The sequence below is a fragment of the Pogona vitticeps genome, chromosome 6 (genome assembly GCF_051106095.1).
Source record: "Pogona vitticeps strain Pit_001003342236 chromosome 6, PviZW2.1, whole genome shotgun sequence".
Classification (NCBI taxonomy): Eukaryota; Metazoa; Chordata; class Lepidosauria; order Squamata; family Agamidae; genus Pogona; species Pogona vitticeps.
In genome coordinates, this window is record NC_135788.1 from 40,123,444 (window position 1) to 40,142,360 (window position 18,917).

At 40.4% G+C, this 18,917-nt stretch overlaps 1 protein-coding gene across 1 annotated transcript in view; it reads left to right on the forward strand.

The window, feature by feature from the left end:
• Nucleotides 1-339: 339 nt before the first annotated feature.
• KCNH8 (potassium voltage-gated channel subfamily H member 8) overlaps nt 340-18,917 on the forward strand; it is a 214,820-nt gene continuing 196,242 nt past the window's right edge. Inside the window, exon 1 of the mRNA XM_020807338.3 lies at nt 340-596. Within this exon, the coding sequence (XP_020662997.3) occupies nt 521-596 (76 nt within the window). The 5' untranslated portion in view covers nt 340-520. The remainder of the gene's footprint in view (nt 597-18,917) is intronic.

Here is an 18,917-nt window from a genome sequence, read left to right on the forward strand (position 1 = left end):
AATGCCTCAGGAAAGCAATTCGGCTCCTGGCTCCACGCGTGCTACTCACTACAAAGCCCCCACCCCACTCCTTCTCCCCTTCCCTTTATGCCCGCCCTTTCAACCTCCCGCCAAAACCCCTCGTTCCCCATTGGTCATCGCCAAATAGGGGTCTCTGTGCCGAGCAGAGGCAGCCGGCGGCCTGCCAAGGAGGGCTCCAAAGAGCTCGCGGCAGCTGGTGGGAAGCGGGGGGCGGGGTGGCCGCGGCGTTGCGCGGGCGCGCGGGCAGGCGGGAGCGCGCGGGCGGGCGCCCAGTGTGCTCGCGGCTTGGCAAAGCCCGGTGCTTCCGCGGGGTTGGCTGAACATCGGGCTGGAGCGGCGGCAAGGAAAGTAGCATCCATTCCCTATGCCGGAACATCCGCGGGGCTCCTCCTCCTGGCCCCTCGTCCACCTCCGACACCAAGGCGCTCCGACTTTCTTTCCAACCTTTCATCCTCGTCGAGGCAAACTTTGATGGAGAATTTCAGACCAGGCTGGAAAAATGCCTGTTATGAAAGGATTACTGGCACCTCAAAACACCTTCTTGGACACGATCGCGACCAGGTTTGACGGCACACGTAAGTTTCGCCTCGGCACGGTTCACCTCCGCGCCCAAGCCCAGCAAAGAGATCCCGGCGGTTCAGGGAAAGAAAGGCGCCTTCCGCCTCTGTCCCGGGTCTCAGCCCTTGGTCGGAAAGAGGCGACGCGGCGTGATCGGGGAAATGGCATGGATTAAACTTTACTCTTTATTGGCAAGGGGGTGGGGCAGTGTGGTTCTGCAGATCCGATTGCCCTCTAAGTATATGTGTGCGCGCACCTGTGCGTGTGTGTGTGTTCCCACGATGTTGAGAGGCTTCGCATGTATTCCAAACTTTCAGAATTAAAGAGCCATGTGCAAGTGGTTCTTAAGTTAAAAAAAAAACACAGTGTGATTAAAGCGGATGAAAGCTGATTTCCCCCCATCTCTCCCTGCCCCCACCCCCTTCCCAAAGTTATGGACCGTTTTTAGGCACAGGGTGTCTCTTTTGTCTCTAAATAGGGGTGGGATGGGGGGAAGCAACCAAGCAGACTTCATTCCCCCAGTGTAGCTTTGATCTCCCCCCGGCCCCTTTAAAAAAATCTCTTCAAAAGCTTATTTCGTGTAAACCAGGGTTTGTATTGGCTAGACAGCTGTTGTCGTCTGGGGTTGCTGAATGAACTCTGTATCCCTCCGATTATGAATGAGTATTAGGGCGGCGGGGAGAGAAAGGAAGAAATGGTGAGACTTTCAGTACCCTGGACAGAACTAATCGTCCTCACCCTGAACACCAATAATCCTTGCAGCTCTGCTTTGGAGGGTTTCCTTGGTCCCTGAGCGCCTGTTTTTAACAGTTCCAGCTGTTCCTTGAGCTTCTCTCTCTCTCTCTCTCTCTCTCTTTCACACACACACACACACACACACACACCTCTTGTGTTAAAAGACAATTTCCCTCCCCTTCCAGCTCACACATGGCCTTCCTACTGTTTCCGTTAATCCCTGTTCCATGGCTCTCTTGTAATACGTTGTATTCAGATAATAGTGATGTGTTTATGTGGGTATATAAAACTGAACATATGCACACACAAATAGAAAGGTGCTGAAAATTGTCTTGGTAGACTTTTTTTTAACGAAGTAAACTTTTTGGGGCCCTTTTTATCCAAATGGGGACTGTTTAGACATTTCAGTCAAGAAATGCAAATATAATAAGGGTACTTCTGTGGAGCTTTATTGAGTTAATAAAGAGAGATATGATTGTGATCGATATGATTATGACATAGTATTCATTCATTTATTTTAACACTTCTTAGGTGCTTGTTTTACAGTTTACATGGTGCTGAATGAAGTTAACATTCTTAGTTCGTATTTGACATTAATGGAGTTGTCTGATCCATATGTTGCTAAATGATTATTGCAGTCAGCCAGAGAAAACATTTCCTATACATTTTAAAGCTGCGTTAGATTGTTTCTTAGACTGAGGTTAGAGAACTAGGATTAAAAGAAAATTCTGCAGATTCATCTTGCCCTAAATTAATTAGTTTCTATATTCTGTGTTCAAACCTATTTGCTTTTATATGCTTAATTTTCTCACTGATACCAATGCAATTTATAAATGTTTAGGAATTTTCTTGATGCATATCACCTGAAGATTTTGCTCTGGTCATAGTGCATATCACATGAAACTTTTGTTCTGGAGGCCCTATTGAATTTTGATAGAATGGTCACTATAAATGTTGAATGTTTTTTTTTTTTCTTTTACCTGTTTTTGTACTGGTTGTTTATTTTTATTGTATTTTAACGTTGTTGTAAGCCGCCTAGAGTAGTCCTCGTGACTAGATAGGCGGGATATAAATAAAATAAATAAATAAATAAATAAATAAATAAATGTAGGTTTTGTTATGGCAGTATTGGCTGTGGCTAAACAGAGTTCCTCTTCTTTAGATAAAAGGTACTGTGTTGTTTTCAATAAAACTCTAATTCAGCAATACATCTTTAATCCAGTGGTGAATTAATTCCAGTTCCAAACAATGATGAAGGAAAAGATTCCTAATCTTGGTGGAAAATATGCTGTGATTTTTATAGCACTTTTATTAAGGCATTAAGGAGGGTGTTGCTGTAAGAATCCATTGTAATATTTAATCTTGAAACACTTTCTTAAATTGCACCAACTATTCAATCGTCACATTGAAATGAACCTCTTACACCTGTATACCAAACAATGCCAGTGAAAGTTAATGTCATTGACTCATGTGGAATATGCCTCCATAGGAAGAAAACAATTGCTTACTGTACAGGATTAAAGGTTTTCTTTCCCAAACTGACAAATCACATTTGACAGCCACAGATAACCCTCTTCTTCACTTAATTGATTCTAAGAAAATGGTCCCATCCTGAAATGTACTTGATTGATCTGAGAATTTTCATAGCTACCATAATTTTATAAAACAGATTTTGTGGAAGGATGTTACATGCAAAGATGTAAAGATATTATTTAAAGTATTTAATACTTTTTACACTAGCTAAGTAGTACAGTTTATAACCCCCCCCCATTATATTTGGGGACTGATGACTAGAAACTCAAGCTGGAAGCCTATATGTTATTGGTAGTTCCTGATCTCTATGAATACTAAAAATAAGGAATGAGTTATATTTCATCACTGTCAATTGTTCTTAAGAGAATTGAGGTCTACTAAAAAGTTATAGAGTTCTGTGTTTAAGCAAACGCTACCAACAGAAACATCATCTAATGAAGGATATGTTTCATTATATTCTTCTTTTGCTGATGCATCTATTGGTAGTACATATTACTATATTTTTCTTTATTTAATGGCAATGATTATATCATCTTATTCTGCCTTTGACAGTAGGTGTAAACTATTATTTCAAACCTCTTAATTTTTATTAAGGTCATATCCCCATATGATGTTTGTTATAGGAAAGGCAGATCTTAAAAAACAGTTTCATTTGTGGCAAATTAAAACAGCTGGCATAACTGTTTAAAAGAAATTGGTGAACAAGTGAAAACTCCTGGATTAATTAGGATACAGTTCTTCTGGTATCATTTCTAACCATCAACTAAAACATTTGACATGGATTTAAGCAGCATTCAAACATTTAAACTTTCATCCTAAACATCTTAATTCTAAGTGCTTTTGATTTTAAATAGGTGCTTTATCCAGTGGAGTCTAAGGTTGCAATTTAAGTATATGCATTTGGATATGAGACAATTTGAAATTAATGTATATAATTGAGCAAACATACTTGCTTAGAATGGAGGGTGCAAGTTTTCAAAAGTGCATTTAAAATGCATATAATGGATGAAAGGACTGTGGTAGCTCCCTCTGTATGCCCATGTAAGACCTCCATGTGTCTTTCCACTGGGATATGCATCCTTGTTGTCATAGCAACTGGACCGTAGTTATGACAAATGTAATGTATTTCATATTAAGGCAGGACTGGCACCTCTTGGTTGATTTTTATCCTAGTATCCATGTGGTGTCTCTCTCATCTTGTGATCTTGAAACACAACCTATTTGGCCAGCTCATACTGTCTCTTGGGTCATCTGATCTGTGAAGAACCCTAGATAGTATGTCTACAATTGGTCTTTGAAGAGTAATAATACATGATTTCCAACAAAGAAGGTCACTCTATTTGTTTATTGGAAATATAAGTAATAGGACTAGGAGTCATTTCATTTATGAATGCAGAACTAAAGTACTTTGAAAAATAGTTATTTCTCTTTTCAGAAAGTTTATGTAAAGAAAAAAATGTTGCACACTATATGTCTGTTCCTTTTGTTTTGCTACAAATATTTACACAGACAGGGAAGGAGGGAGGGAGGGAGAGAGACCACAACAATGAAAAGCAGAGGGAAACTGGTCAGGGCACTGCCAAATATAATTCCATCCCAATTAAAATATGATAAAAGTATGGTAATGGAATTGATACATTTGGAAAATTCAGAAGCAGGTGTTCATATGATCCCCCATAATCCCCTGTGGATTCAGAGGTTCTATAAGAATAGACAGCTGATTTAGAAATCATCTGGTTTTGGAGAAAAAAAGAATAAAGAAATCAAGAAAAAGAATAGGAGAGTAGAAATAGAAACAACACTTTCAATGATAAGTTGTACTTTGTACAATCAAAAGACAACATAAAATATGCAAACAGAAGAAAAATCAATGTCATATTTCTATAGCAACTCCTATATCACACCTTATGAAATTAACTTAGAGATACCCTGTTTCCCTGAAAATAAGACCTAACGTGAAAATAAGTCCTAGTATGATATAAGCCCTACCCCCCCAAATAAGCCCCAGTTAAGTGAAACTCTGCCCTCCACCGTTGTGCAGCAACCAGAATAAGATGACATGACTGTATTTGAATAAATGTAGATTGCTGTTCATGATAAAAATAAAACATCCCCTGAAAATAAGCCCTAATGCATTTTTGAAGCAAAAATTAATATAAGACTCTGTCTTGTTTTCGGGAAAATATGGTACTTGTCATTGAAAGGATATAGAGTGAGCAGGCTTCCTTACAAAGTGTCTTTCACAGTTGAGGTACCACAACGAGCAAAGTCCAACTCAGTCCAACTCAGTGCACCCACAGCTTTGGATTTATGGACAAATAACAGACAAGGAATGTATATGCAGGTACACTGAACATAAAATTCATGTGCTGAACTGCATGGAGAACAGTCAACTACTGCACCCATCAGACCACAGGATTTATATACACTTGGAGACCTGCAAACAGTAAGAAGCAGGTTATGACATTTTGCACCAGCTGCAGTTTTTGAAAATTCTTTGGGGACAGCCACATACAAAGTGTATGAAAGTAGATGAGTTGAATGTGATATGAAATAATATCATCTGTCTTGAAAGCTCTTCCTCTTAATCCCTGTGTGCTCTTGGGAAACAGTGAGTGGATAGGGTGAGTGACTGGGGCATTTTCCCTCAGATTGGTGGAAGACACTAAAGGGGGTAAAGTCTCTGATGGCTAGAGATAGGCTGCACCTCACAGGAGATGGGAAGAATATGTATGCTATCAATTTGATCAGAAGAACTTCAAATTGAATCTTCCAGAGGAGGAAAACATATTTCAGAGAGCAGGCTGACACCAGGGGCTGGTCATAAAGGTGTCAGTAATGCACCAGAAACTGGAACAGTGACATAAGAAACTGCCAAAGAATAGGAAAATGCAGTAGAAAGCAGCTAAAATAGTATTGAATGTCTCTGGAAAGAGACATGGGAAACAAACAAAATGAGCTTGAACTCTTAACATGGGAATGCAATAATGATTTAATAGTCATTTTTGAAACCTTATGGGATGAGACTTACAGGTAGAATATAATAATAGAAGAGTATTATTTATTTAGAAGAAATGAACTAGATTGGAAAGGAGAGTGAGTAATGTTATATGCCAAGGATGAATATACCTTTGAGATGGGATATTTGAACATGGAAACCTTGTGGCAAGCATTTGACTATTTAGAAAATCTTTCTTTTGGCGACCATATCTTAACTCAGATCTGTGGCCTATTAAGACTTCTAGACCTTCTTCCATTGCCCAGATGTGTCACTCATCTTTTATCTGTGCATTTGTTTTTTCGTGCCTAAATGCAGAACTTCACATTTTCCCTTATTGAGTCTCATTTGTCTGTCATGCCCTCATTCTCCAATCTTTTAAGGTCTGAGTGGCAACCTCCAGAGGTTTGAGAGCCACATGCACAACTATTTGGACCTCAGAGGGCCATATATATATTGTCAGAGGATACCATTGTCACTCCATAGTTTCCAACTATCTGTCTGGACACTGAAAATAATCTCTTAAGTAGGGGAGTGAATTCAGTCTGAGATCTGAAAGCACACATGCTTATTAAATATAGAATTGTCCAGTTGCATGAAACCAAGGAGCAATATAGTTTTTTCAGTGGATAAGAAATCATATGAATTCCAGGAAATACAGGAAGAGTAGTTTATTATAAGAATGGCATGTTTACTGCCTCTTTATATATGAATTTCAGTTTACTAATAGCAAAATCTTTTAAGTTTCTGTTTAGAAGAAAACCCCAATGAATTCAACAGAGTTTTCCCCAGGTGAATAGAACTGCTGCCTAAATAATCTCCAATCTCTGTTTCTCTTACCCTCTGATAATTTAAGGAAGAGAAAAAGAGCATACCAGGTGTATCATGGATTCTGGTTTCTCTGCAAACTGACCTGACAAGTTTTAAAGCAGCTGCTATGAGAACACATAGGAACCTATAGCAAATACTTCACATCTGTCAGGTTTGATAGAAATGAGTACTATTCATACGTACACCTGGAACACATGAAAAATATAGAAAAGCAGTGCTATTTTTCTGAGGAAAAAAATCTGGTTTGATGCAAAGCTAATTTATAAAACTGGTTACACAGTACTGCATAGCTGTTACTCAGGATAGAACTAAGAGCCTGTCTATATTTCTTTTAAAAACCACAATATGTAGCATTTTAATTTTAGCTGACTGAAATAATGTGATTTTTGAGTCATTCCCTGTGTTCCTACTAATTGAAATGCTCCCCTTTAAAACTGGCTGTAAGGTTCACAATGGGCTTAATTTGATTAAGAACACAGCATGCTAAAATATACAGCCCTCTGGTGGCTGTTTATTTTAACTTACCTCCTAAGAAAATAATACAAGTCAGAGGAAAAAAAATACACACTTTGGAATTTATTGTGTGAACATAAAACTCAGCATGATTTTAACACAGGTCAAATCGCAGGTTTTTTGGCTGTGTGACCAAGCTCTGAAACTCTTTTTGTTTTAAATCAGAGTTCCTTAGAAACTATTATAAGACAAGACAAAAGCTTAACAGATTGGAGTCTATTATACCATAGGTCTACTCATCATCATCATGTTTACTGCCTTTTTACACAGATGAGACAATATGATATGACCCAGTTACATTTTTCTGCAGCTCCTCTTGTCCTCTATCTCTCCTAGATGCCCTATCCTCTATTTATATCTTCAAGACTCAGCCACTCTTTATGCTCCCATCTGTCAGCATCTTGGAGGTTCTTGTATATGCTTTTTTGGGCAACAGTTTCCCTGCATCTGGTGCCCTACAGGAACACAGCCTCATAGTTAGGAGCTATGTTAACTAGAAAATGTAGTGGCACCTTGACTTCTAATGATGATGTGTTCTATATGGTTATGATATCTCAAGTTGGGGCCCAGCATTACATAGAATGAGGAAGTTGTCTCAGACAACAGATGCTGTGAATGGGCAGCATCTTATTAGTTTTTGTTTGTTTATTTGTTTGCTATTGTATTTTTATTGCCAGGAATGAGGTGTGATGTTTATGGGATACTTAACCTCCTGTGCCAAAATAACTTGATGGAATTCGGATGCCATCCAGCTGGATGTGGAGGGAGAAGGCACTATTTGCTATTCTGTCTCAGGCAGCAAACTATCTGGAACTCTTCCTTTAGCCCTCCTATACAATTGGATTTAATTGTAGACAATAAGGAGGGTCTTTCTTTCTTTCTTTCTTTCTTTCTTTCTTTCTTTCTTTCTTTCTTTCTTTCTTTCTTTCTTTCTTTCTTTCTTTCTTTCTTTCTTTCTTTCTTTTTCTGCATTGATTGAATTTTGTCTCAGTTACAGAAAATTTGTCCTTTACCCAAGTAGCTCCATTTTACTTAATTATTCACTGATCTTCCTACTTCACTTTGAAGTCTATAAAGTGACTTCCAGATGGTCCAGTTAGAGTCTTGTCCTGGTGGGAGATACTCTTCAGCATTCATCCATTCAGCAAGGTCTGTTGTTTTTGCTCTCCATAGGTTTTGCCTAGCCACTTCTGGTTTAACATTTAGAGCTTGAGATGTGTGCAGAAAGCTTTTCCTCAGTTTTAGTTGCCATCTAGGGGATTGGTGATTGAAGTCAAAGAGTTTAGTGTTGTATTACCTTATTTTGTTCACTACTTGGCAGCATCTCTCTATGTACTTCTAGAGGCGCAATGCCAGCCAAATAATGGATTTTTTCATTGGGGTTAGGTTTCAGGCAGCCATTAATAATCTTGCATGATTCATTAAGAGCTATATCCACTTCTTTGACATGTGCTGATTTCTACCATACGGCACTAGCATATTCTGCTGTGAAGTAGCACATGGACAAATCTTATTGTTTGTGGATGCGCACCCAGTCTGACCCAGCCAGTTTCCTAAGTATGTTATTTCTGATGACAACTTTCTGTTCAGTGTTTAGATAATATTTATTGTGGGTCAGGGTTTGATCCAGAGTGACACTGAAATACTTTGGAGTAGGACCATTATTGTTAGAAAATAATGGTGCCAGGATGCTACCCTGTTTCTTTAGTTTCTCCAGTGACTAGGCCTCTCTTGGTTTTGAAGTAGAACAGGGACCATTTTTGTTAGTCCATGATCTTTAGTAAGGAGGTAGAGCTTTGTAAGCAGAAACTGATGGTGCATAGCAAATTACCACCACCACCACCACCACCATCATCACCACCACCACCATCATCATCATCCATCCATCCATCCGTCCGTCCGTCCGTCCGTCCATCCATCCTGTGCCGTTTTTGGTTAAAACTTGTATCTGTTATATAATACCAGTCAATATTTTTATAATTTTGATTTATTGTGCCTGGTATTTTTGAATAGTAATAATAATAATAGAACTGTAGACTAGGAAGGGACCTTGTGGATCATTGAGTCCAGTCCCCGAGGGAGCACAGTGAGGAATCGAACTTCCAACCTCTGGCTCCACAACAAGATGCCTAAGCCACAGAGCCATCCAGCAGTCTTCATGCCACTATTAAGGACGATAAATGCTGCTCCAGTTATTTTATGTGTTTCATAACTATCTTCCACATACTGGATTAGATTTAAGATTTGAGCCATACAGCTTTTGTGAGATCTGAAACCTGTCTGTTCTGGAATCAAAAGAGGTTTGATATTAGGAGCTAGACATTTTAATATCATTCGTTCAAACAATCTGTATAAGTGGCATAGTAGAGAAATTGGCCTGTAGCTTTGGGGATCTGATGGTTCTTTGCCTGATTTCAGTACAGCAATTACTCTCAGCTTCCACCATATTTTTGGAATTTGTTTGCTCATCTAGCAGTTATTAGAGTTGAAGGAGCCACTCCTTTGTGTTTTGCCCCAAAATTTTTAATTTGCTGAATTCAGTATCATTGAGACCCACTGGTTTGCCTATTCTTACATCTTCTTATGCCTTCCATTATTTCTGGCAGTATGAAGGCCATGGAAAGTTCATTGGATTCACTCTGAATATCCTTTTGATGTTTTATTTTTTATTATGCATAGGTTGGTCTTCCCTGCCAGGAGCAGTTGATGTGTTGTTTGGTTAGGAGTTATATTTGCACACAGTGTCCTTTTGTTTGTATCATTGTTCAGTCTTTTCAGTAGTCTCTGAGTTTTCCAGCTGCTTCTTGCCATGTCAAGCTCTGTTCTAGTGTCTATCCAGTAGGTTCTTTTGTTTCTGCAAGAGTCAAGATCAAATTTATCTCAGTTTTTACTATATGTTCACTAAAAGATTTTCTGCAAAGTGTGAAATATAATCTAAGCTTGGGCATGTGTTTCTGAAGCGAGCTCTGAGATGTAGGTGGTCTGAAACCCTCTGAAATGCAAACTTCCAGAAGTATTAAGGGTTAGGGGCCTATGTCATAAAATTCAATGAGACAAAGCAACTAGATTTGTGTGGTTGTCATTTAAAGCAATCATGTATGTAACTGAGCATCTTCCAAAGTTAGCTAGAGCTGTGTGCAGGTTAAATTTGTATTGCATAACATGCAGGGAGCACTCCAGCCTGTATTGTTCCCTCCCTTTTTGTTGGCTTTTATATCTCACACCCCATGGCAGTAAGTTAATGGTGTTAATAATGTATGAAAGGAAAGTGGGGGGGGGAAGATAGTTGTTCATTGTAAGTCTTCTGCTTGCAGAAAAGTGAATATTCTACTAGGTACTTCTATATTTGCCCAGCATGGCTGATCAGAGTTATGAAAGGGGCTATGATTGATTGGTTTGTGAATATTATTAATTCATCACTGAGGGAGGGAATGCTTCCCTCCTGCTTAAAAGAAACCATCATCTGGAACATGCTTAAACACCCCCAGTTAGCATCAGACGACCTTAACAATTTCCATCCGATCGCTAACATACCATTCCTGGGCAAGTTAATTGAGAGGCTGGTGACCAATCAGCTGCAGTCATACCTGGGAGCAGGATTGCCTTGACCCATTCTAGTTTGGATTCAGGCCGTGATGGGGTACTGAGATGACATTGGTCACACTGCAGGATGACCTTTAAAGGGAAGCTGAAAGTGGCAGATGCACTCTGTTGGTACTCCTAGATCTCTCAGCAGCTTTTGATACCATCAACAACAGTATCCTCCTGGACAGGTTCTCTGAGGTTGGGATTGGGGACGTAGTATTGAGCTGGCTCCGATCCTTCTTGAACTCTCCAGAGAGTTCAGCTAGGGGAGGAGGTGTCGGCACCTTGGATGCTTCGGTGCTGGGTTCCTCAGGGATCAACACTATCCTCAATGCTGTTTAATATTTAGGTTAAGCTGTTGGGGGAGGTCATCAGGAGTTTTGTGATAAAGTTATTGGGGGGTCTTAGGAGCAGGGGAAGTCTTCAATTTCTGAAAAGTGCTAAATTTTTAATTTTTAGCATATATACATTATTGAAACAGCGACGTCTACGTTGCCTTGAACACATCATGAGAATGGCTGATGGTCGGATTCCAAAAGATCTCCTGTATGGGGAATTAATGCAGGGAAATCGCCCCAGAGGGAGATCACAGCTATGATACAAGGACATCTGCAAGCGGGATCTGAAGGCCTTAGGAATGGACCTCAACAGATGGGAAACCCTGACATCTGAGCGTTCAGCCTGGAGGCAGGCATTGCATCACGGCCTCTCCCATTTTAAAGAGACTCTTGTCCAGCAGGCCAAGGCAAAGAGGAAGTCACAAAAGCAGCAAAATCAGGGAGCTGGATAGGGGACAGATTGGATTTGTCTTCAGTGTGGAAGGGATTGTCACTCTCAAATTGGCCTTCTCAGCCACATTAGACACTGTTCCAAGTCCTCCACACAGAGCACGTTACCATAGTCTTTTGAGACTGATGGATTCTTAACTAACTAAGCTGTTGGGGAAGTCATCAGGAGTTGTGCAGTAAGGTGTCATCAATACGCTTATGATACACAACTCTATCTGTTACCACCTCTGCAGTGGATACCATCCAGACGCTGGATCATTGCCTGATTGCAGTTCTGGAATGGACCAGGGCTAACAGGCTCTAACTGAACCAGGACAAAACAGAAATTTTGCTCCTGGGGTGACCTCCAAAAGGTTAGGGGGGATAGGCTAGATGGTACTCCCCTCCAGTTTAGAGACCAAGTTCATAATTTGGTCATTCTTCTGGACCTGGCTTTCTATTGGGAGTCCCAGATTGCAGCTGTGTCCAGATCAGCCTTCAACCAGCTTAGGCTAATTGCCCAACTTCACCCCTACCTAGACGAGGACTCCCTCAGGACTTTGGTGTGGGTCCTGGTCATCTCCTGGAATGACTACTGCGATACTGTCTACGTGGGGCTTCCCTTGAACCTGATCTGGAGACTTCAGCAGGTCCAGAATGTGGCAAGTAAATTTGAACACATCACTCCAGTTCTGGCTCACCTCCACCGGTTGCCTGTGGCATCCCAGATCAGGTTCAAGGGTTTGACACTCACATACAGAGCATGGTTTGGGCCCATGTTACTTGTCAGAGCATCTCTCCTTAATGTCATCTGCCCAACCCACATGGTCATCCCAGTCAAGGCTCCTCCAAGTGGCCACCACAAGGGAGCCTCATAAATCCTCTACAGGAGGTAGGGCCTTCTTTGCGGTGGCTCCAAGCTTATGGAACCAGCTTCTGGAGGAGCTCCACTTAGCCCTCTCCCTGTGGACTTTTAAGAAGCAATTGAAGACATGCTTTTCAGGGAAACTTTCCACACCAACCCCAGCTGACCACCTTCCTCACCCCCTTCCCCCCCTCTTGCTTCCTCCTCTTCCCTCCCCTGTTTTCCTCCATCTGCTCTGAGATTAGTCGGTGCCATCTGTTTTTTTTAAAAAAAAAATTAAGGGTTTTTGTTATTAGTTTTAATATTTTTAATATTAGTTTTTATTAAAATATCTAAAAAATTCTGTCTAGAAATGTATGAACCTTGATAGAACCCATCTCCATTTGTTATCCTGAAATTAAGAAGAAAAATGAATTAGTGAGGAGATGACTACACTGACACTGATGAGTTTGAATTAAAACTTGGTGGCTACATGATGTGGAGGAATTTCTTTAATTTCTGAAAAATTTCATAGCTGGGATTATTTTGTTTTCAGCAGCACTTTTCAGAAATTGAAGATTTCCCCTGCTCCTATGACTCCCAATAACCTTATCACAAAGAAAAGGATCCCATTGGTGCTTTAGGACTTTTTGGGTGGGTGGGTGGGAATCAGAAATGTTTGATTTCTTAAAAACTGCCACAGCCGATTATGTCATCATTATTATGCAGTATAAATAAAAGCAACAGGATTTCAGCCAATATATTTGATCACAAGTAGCAGCTAAATAATTCTGCTGTTTAAGCAAAGTATGTGTATCCTGCAATCAGTTGGGACAGGTAGCAATAATGATCAAGCAGGAAAAGAGTGTTGAGGAGGGTGATCAAAGAATGTTGTGTTCACATTTCCTACTCTTTATTAGATAACTTCCATTGAGGGAAATGAGTAGGTGCACCAGCTGGTAATAACTCAGGGAGCTGCTGATCAAATTGCTGAGTGAGCAATGGGCAGTGGCTTGGAATGAGCTGTATAGGTATATTAATACCAGAAGCTTGAATTTGTTATGTGTTATGCAAGAATGAAAGTTGCTTAGCAATTGAAAATGGCTTATTTGCTTGGAAATTGGACTAAAATTACTGTACCTAGGAAATATTTTTGCTTTTCATTAGATGGCAGTGAATTGGAGATATTGAGTTGCAAATATGGAACTGCAGAATGTAGTACATTGTAAATAGTGAATGCTAGATATACATGGTATAACTAATGTTCTCCCCCTTCTGTATTTTCTTCTGGAGAACCAATTTGGTGTAACAGAGAAAGTAATAAACTAGGACTCAGATGATCTGGGTTCAAATCTCTGCTCAGTTATAGAAACCTTCTGGGAATTAGCAGTGGCAAAATTGCTAAGTAGTCACATACCTCTAGTCACAAATCACAAACCACTAAGATCTCACATACCTTGTAAACCTTATTAGGGTCTTGATAAGCCAGATACTACTGGATGGTAGTTAACAAACACAAAAAAATCCTTCTTGGATAAAATTTCCACTTGTGATTTTAGCTTGCAAGCTAACGTGTGCATAATGCACAGCCATAATAATGATAACTTGTGTTGCGTTCACAAAGCTGCCGACTAAAACCTTGCTTGAAATCCATTAGCAACTTTGCATTGTACTACTCATTTCATGGGGGGTTGTAGAAGATATTTCCTGGTGCATTGTGCTCATTTAGCACAATACAATGCATGTTTATTCAGATGTGAATTCGTTTTGTTGAATTGGAATTACTGACAGGTAAATCTGCATAACACTGTAAGCATAAGTGGAAGTGAAAAAAATGACTGTTCAACATTGAGTGTTACTGAAAAGTAAATCCAATTGTATAGCAGGCAGCCTTTTGGCAATTAATTTTGCTTGCTCTGGAAAGGCCTTCTTACTGAACAGGTAGTGTATATTCTTTTATTGGTATGTTTTACAAGTGTGTTTTATTTTTAAACATTTCAACTTACTGTACATTTGAATTCCTGTTTCAATTAATTTCAAACTCCCTTGAATCTCGGTCATGGAGAAAGGGGAGGATCTAGGTAAAATAAAATTTATTATTTATTTATTTATTTATTTATTTATTTGATTTATATCCTGCCCATCTGGTATATCATACCACTCTGGGTGGCTAACAGCAAGGATATACAATTAAAATAAAAATCCATAAACATAATAAATGATAGATAGAAAAAAGGAAGAAAATTAAGTCAAAATAAATGCTGGCAGGAGGGAAGGCCTGGGTGTAGAGCTATGTTTTTAATTGTGTTTTAAATGTACCCAGCGTAGGGGCCGCGCGAATCACAGGAGGGAGATTGTTCCAAAGGCAAGGAGCCACCGCCGAGAAGGCCCAGTTTCACATCTTTTCCCATCGGGCCTCCCTCGGCGTCAGGCTCCTCAGCCGCACCTCCTGACTCGTGCGGGTGATCCGGGTAGATCTTGGTGGGAGCAGGCGTTCTGCCAAGTATCGAGGTCCCAAACCGTTTAGGGCCTTATAAGTGAGCATTAGAACTTTGAAGTTGATGCGGAAACGAATGGGCAGCCAGTGCAGTCTGGCCAGGATAGGAGAAATGTGATGGAATTTTCTCCCTCCAGTAAGGAGCCTGGCCGCTGCATTCTGCACCATCTGAAGTTTCCGCGCCAACCTCAAAGGCAGCCCCACGTAGAGCGCGTTGCAGTGGTCTAATCTTGAGATTACAAGCACATGCACTAAGGTAGTAAGCGCCCCCGTGTCGAGATAGGGCTGCAGTCGGGCGATCCGCCAAAGATGAAAAAAGGCGGAACGGACAACCGATGCCACCTGCGATTCCATGGTGAGCATCGGGTCCAAATGTACATCCAAACTGCGGACCCCACTCGCTGGAGCCAGGGCCGCCCCCCCAAATGAGAGAGAGCTACCCAAGCCCCCTGCCATGGGGGCCCCCACCCTCAGAACTTCTGTCTTGTCTGGGTTCAGCCTCAGGCTGTTCTCCTGCATCCATTCCAGTACGGTCCCCAGGCAGCGCTGAAGGGACAGGACGGCATCACCTGCAGTGGGTAAAAAGGAGATGTAGAGCTGGGTGTCATCAGCATACTGGTGACACAACGCTCCACACCCCCTGATGACCCCAGCTAGCGGCTTCATATAGATGTTGAACAGCATTGGGGAGATAATCGACACCTGCGGAACCCCACAATTGGAGCTCCACGGGGCTGAGACACTCTCCTCAAGCTGTACTCTCTGGGGATGGTCCTCCAAGAAGGAACGGAGCCAGGCCAGCGCCAAGCCACCAATTCCCAGCTCGGAGAGCCTCCCCAGGAGAATACCGTGGTCGACGGTATCAAAGTCCACCGAGATGTTGAGGAGGACCAACAGAGACACTTTACCCCTGTCAGCCTCCCTCAACAGGTCATCATAGAGGGTGACCAATGCCGTCTCTGTACCGTAAAAGGTTCCCCTTGACAATTTGTCCAGTTGTGTCCGACTCTAGCTGGCAGTGCTCATCTCAGTTTCCAACCCATAGAGCTAGCGTTTTGTCCACTGACAATCCTCCGTGGTCATGTGGCCAGTGTGACTAGACATGGAATGCCATTTACCTTCCCACCAAAGTGATACCTATTTATCTACTCACATTTTTGCATTTTGCATGCTTTCGAACTGCTAGGTTAGTAGGAGCTGGGACAAGCGACGGGGGCTCACTCCGTCCCATGGATTCGATCTTACGACTGCAGGTCTTCTGACCTTGCAGCACAGAGGCTTCAGCGGTTTAACCCACAGCACCACCACGTCCCTAGGGGAGGATATACCCTACAATAACTTGTGTTTAGGATTTCAGCCAAACCAATACATGTATTAAATGTTCAACAAATCTCTTAGAAATGCATGTCTTATAAACACCAACATCTGTATGAACCAAATAATAAAATATGAAATGTATCCCATATCTCCCCCTCAACCATGCTATTTCACATATTTCCAGTATCTGCAGAGCACATAACATCCTTGAGCAAAACTAATTGATCCCATCTTTGCAAAATCGGGGACAACATTCCAACGGATGCAGACTGTAATATTTAAAGACTTCCTCTTCTCACCCTGTGGATCACTCCTGCCCCCAAGCTTCTTGACAATAAAAGTGATCATACTGGAGCCTTGGTTTAATAATGATAATAATTTAAAAAAAAACATCAACCTTACACAGTGTAACTTATACAAATGAATTACAGTCATGGTCACATAGAAGAGGGCAAAGACTTGTTAGTTGCTATATTAAGGGACAGGAGTTTTGGATGAATATTGCAAGAAATGTTTTGAAACAAAAAGCACTTTGACAGCTAAGTTAATCTTCTAGAGGAGGGAAACGCCTTCACAAGGGATCATCAAGCAGAATTCTCGATTATTTGCCTTTTTGGAATATTCTAGCAATGGCTTTCCTTCCTGGGTAGGAAGTTGTACTAGATGACTTGCAAGACTTTCAACAATGCTCTGATTCTCTGAAACTGAAAAATGTCTTTTGGCCCTAAGTATTTTGAAAGACCAAGACTAATTGTTGACTATTTCCTGTACATTTTTGCACACGAGAATGGAAAAAGAAGATATATTTCAGATGAATATGCAAATTTATAACATATTTTCCATTGTAATTATCACATAAACCCTTTCCTATTAGTTGAAGTTATTGAAAGAAAAATCATTCCTTTCACTGATGCTTGGGATTTTAAATAGCTTTTAAAAAGTGTCATCAACACTAATCAGAAAGCATATGAAATGGAAACAATTGCTAAAGTGGGGAAAATTATCTTAAAATGGCATACCATAGAAGAAAATGAAGGTCTGGGTGAGATTAAAAGACAAATGATTACAATGAACAGTGCTGGAAAGGGGAAAGGGGATTGCTACTCAAGAGTCTTCAATGATAAATGAAAAGCACTACTGAACTGTCTATGAAAAATAGATATGTTCTTGCAGTATTATAAATAGCACTTCCAGCTTTATCTTCAAGAACATCATGTGGTCAAATACTTACTCCAGTTTCAGTGCTTCATCATTAACAAATCAACAAGAAACTGATCTTTGCCCTGCTTTTGCCAAACTTGCTCAGTTTTCTTCTTTCACCTTATTTGATGAAATAGGAGGGGTGGAATTGCTGTTTTTCTGCCCTTATCACCCAGACTTTCTAAAGAAGGAAAGAAATGGAACATCTTTTTGGGAATATGCAATAGAGTGCTATTCTGTTTTCTAATCATTTGTTGGAAAAGGAGAAAAAGTAACATTTATCACTGAACAGCTAAAACTATGTCCAGAAATCTAAATGATTAGAAAATCATTTACTATGAGTAGAAAACTGTTGTTATGTATCAATTTCTTTTTTAAGTTGACTACCACTGACAGCAAGAATTAGAAGTGAATTAATGCTTATAGTGTGTTGTTTTAATAGAATGGAAGACACATCTCTTTCCATAATTAGGAACTCCGTGGCACAATGGTTAAACTGTAGCGCTGCAGCCAAAACTCTGCTTATGACCCAGGTTAAATTACAGGTAGCTGGCTCAAGGTCCACTCAGCCTTCCATCCTTCCACAGCTGGTAAATTGAGTACAGTACCAGCTTGCTGGGGGTGGGGGCAATATGTAGCCTGCATAGCTAAATTGTAAACTGCCCAGAGAGTGCTTTAAGTGCTATGAGGCGGTATATAAGCAGCATGCTTTAATATGATTCCCGTGGCATGTAAACCCTTTCATTGCTGAATATTTAAAAATGAAACATTTCCTGCAAGTCTTAAGTTATGTACTTGAAATAATAGCTGAGAAATTGTTAGAAGAAAGCAGAGAAATTGTTCTGTGAGCTCCCTGCTGTTGCCACAACCAGGAAATTCCTGGGACCTTATTGGTTTCTTCAGAAACCCATACGGTTTACTCTAAATTCTGTTTGTATGTAATTAAAATAGACATAATTATAACAATTACCCTAATGGCAATATTTTCCCAAGAAATTTAGTTAATGGTAAAGAATTCATGCAAATGCAGTCTTCAATGCCACAATTGCTAGCTTTCCAGGCATTAAAGTGTAACACTTCTGATCACAGCGAAATGATTATCATCTAATGTCCAAATTATTGTACTAGTTTGCATACTGCTTCTGTTTTTTACAGTTCATTTCCCGTTGTTAATTTGCAGCTCCAAGCAACAGTTTGTAAATGGCACAATTAAAAAAAATGCAACTGTGGTGAAAGAAGAGATTGCTACAGAAACTGGTTGTCTGCTACTCTGGTTTGGGAATCTGGCTTAATGGAAATAAAGAAAACAAAAGTAAAGAAAACTTTTAAAGAATTTTTTATCACAGGGGTTTTTGATGCTTCTACGGGTCTCCTAAAAGTAAGAATTAGTAATCTACCTAAATGCTTCAACTGAGAGTTTTAGTGCCCACTGGGAGAGGTATGTTTTAGAGCCTGTCCACTCTGGCATATAGTTTTGATAGCTCTCTTTGGCATAGGGAAAAAAAAGATCTTGTCTGT